General features: G+C 45.3%; 1 protein-coding gene across 4 annotated transcripts in view; it reads right to left on the bottom strand.

Annotated features, from left to right (window-relative positions):
- The window catches only part of OSBPL9 (oxysterol binding protein like 9), a 59,212-nt gene that overhangs the window by 746 nt on the left and 56,091 nt on the right, over positions 1-2,375 (bottom strand). For 3 of the 4 annotated variants that reach the window (XM_071565482.1, XM_071565483.1, XM_071565484.1), the window contains 5 exons: positions 2,291-2,354; positions 2,039-2,179; positions 1,072-1,150; positions 622-713; positions 102-237 (listed from right to left, as the gene is read on the bottom strand). In XM_071565482.1, coding sequence (XP_071421583.1) covers positions 102-237; positions 622-713; positions 1,072-1,150; positions 2,039-2,179; positions 2,291-2,354 — 512 coding nt within the window. The remainder of the gene's footprint in view (positions 1-101; positions 238-621; positions 714-1,071; positions 1,151-2,038; positions 2,180-2,290; positions 2,355-2,375) is intronic. The other variant, XR_011698662.1, reaches the window with a different exon arrangement.

The following is a 2,375-nucleotide window of genomic DNA, read 5'->3' as shown; positions in this document are numbered from 1 at the left end:
CTGGGGAGAAAGGGATCAGCACATGTAAGCTCTTCCTGACTCCAGGGGAAAGGAACAGGTGCTCCAGGTTGGAGGGCACTCCCTGCTGGGACAAAGCTCACCCTTGTTTCCCAGGAGGTCTCGCTCTCCTTCCTGGCCCTGGCCTCGGCTCTCTGCCGCTCCTCAAGCGCGTGCTTGGCAGCCGTGGCCGCGTCGATGTCTCGGATTTTCAAGTTGTAGGTGACATCCTTCCACAAGCTTGAAAAAGAAATTGGAACGGAGACTGCTTTACAGGAGCAGAGTGCTACAAGTGGTAAAAACACCAATGACTAAGAGCCAGTAGGGTTTGCTTGAGTTATTGTAGAGAAAGGGCAGAAAAGCCCCCAGTATAAATTAAACACAACTGTGCTGCTATTGCAGGAGTGAGGAGGTGTGGCTGAGCTTTCTGGACCTCCCTTAACACTTGGGAGAACTCCAGGTCTCCTCTGGCCCCTTAAATCCACAGCCTGCCTGTACCTGGCTCTGTGCTGCAGCAGAGGCTCAGGGAGAGCAGTGACTGCAGTCAGTGCACCCTCAGTCTGTGTACTGCAAACTGCAGTCTAAAAGAAAATCTTAATTTGCCCAGTTAACTGAAGTTCTTACCAGCGAGACTCAAAGTCGTCTTGGTCCTCCAATTTCCTTACCTTCTTCTTAATTGTAGGCATTTTCTTGGTATCTATAAAGACAGCATTCTCCTAGAGTGGGAGATGAAAAAACCAAAACTATTCAGTGCTTTATCTAGACTTTAAATTTACCCTCACACTCCAGTACACTGGTTGGCAGGAAATACATGAAAAGGAGTAATTCTTTAGATTCTGTTCTTATATAAAAGTCAAGCTTCCTTAAGAATAAATGAACAAAGTAACTTCAGAACTTTTATCCTGAATTCAGCATCCCTTTGGGCAGCCTCATAGGAGTTCCCAGCTATTAATGTTAAAAAAAAAAAACCCTCGCCCCAAAAAAAGCCCACAGAAAACCCCCTCAAACCCCCTTTTTAAGCAATCTTCTGGTTCTGATGAAAAGGGAAAGAACAAGGAAATAAAGCTGCATTACCCCTGTTGAGTATTTTGCATACATGACCCCATTCCATTCTCCTTCAATGGAGCAGAAGGGTTTCTTGTCATTTGGAGAACTAAAGAGAAACAAAACAGTCAGTTCTCAGCTGTATTACAGGAACTAAAAGATCCTAAAGGATCAGAACTTTATCCCAGCTGCTGTTCAGTCTGGTTTATATCCTCCCTGAAGTGTCCATCACCAGTACAGAAGAGATGAGGGATCTGTTTACAAGTGAGCAGTCTGGCATGAATTAGTTGGATAAACCTTAACAGGAAGCACTGATCAGGGTAGGACAGGCCTTGCCTGAGGGCTGGATCTGCACTTGGAGTTTAGGAAACCAGTGACAGGCCTTCCAAACACATCTGAGGTGGTACATTTACGCTTAAAAACGTTTTGCAGTCCCACAGCTACCTCCCCAGACCACTGGGAAACACAGGCACCAGTTCTCAAATGGCATCTCTGTGTGTCAAAAGTGATTTATAATCGAGTTATAAACCTCATTCTGTCAGCATCCACTTAGTGACATCACAGCAATCTCCAAGTATGACGGGAGTCTCCACTGAACTTGCTGTGCTGGGCACATGCACAGGGTGTGCCCAAAACACACCAGAGCACAGGATACATCAGTCTGCCAAGGCCTGCAGCAGCAGAGCTGTACAGACACACCATGAACAGCAGCACTCCCAGGCCTGCTGCAGTACTGCATTTCCAGGACAGTGATGAAGACATTTTTGATAATGCAGGAGAGAAAAGCTCCCTCTGGCAACCAGCTGGGGATGTTTCTGAGCAGGACTGGGCAGGATACAGCCTGTGCAGGCTTCCTCTCACAAATCTGGCTAGAACATGACAGGTGATCATGAGGTAAGTTACTGGGTGTTGCTGTTTCAGTATTCTACACTCCTGACTGTCCTGGACAAAGTCAGAATTTAAGGAGAGAAAAAGTGAGATGAAGAAACCTGCTTACAAAATTTCAGCTGTAACTCTGTGCTTCTTTCCTCCATAAAATGGTTTTGTGTGGAAGACGATGGAAGCGTTATAACCTGTCTTGGAGCAACTAATACTGCACTCTCCACCAAGTTCTATCCATGGCACAGTGAGAATAGACCTGCAATGAGAAGTGCATGTACACAGTTACAAGCTCTTGACTGATAAATACTAAGCATGAAATATTACATGGCATTAAAAAATGAAAACACCAAATAGAGCATTTACTTGCCTTCCATAGCCATTAGGAAAGGTCAGAATATAGTGTTCATCATGATCTAGGCATGTGACACAGCCTATCAGAGGAAAAAAAAAAG

Source organism: Pithys albifrons, chromosome 10 (genome assembly GCF_047495875.1).
Source record: "Pithys albifrons albifrons isolate INPA30051 chromosome 10, PitAlb_v1, whole genome shotgun sequence".
In the NCBI taxonomy this organism is placed as follows: domain Eukaryota; kingdom Metazoa; phylum Chordata; class Aves; order Passeriformes; family Thamnophilidae; genus Pithys; species Pithys albifrons.
This window is presented reverse-complemented; position numbering and strand designations above follow the sequence as displayed.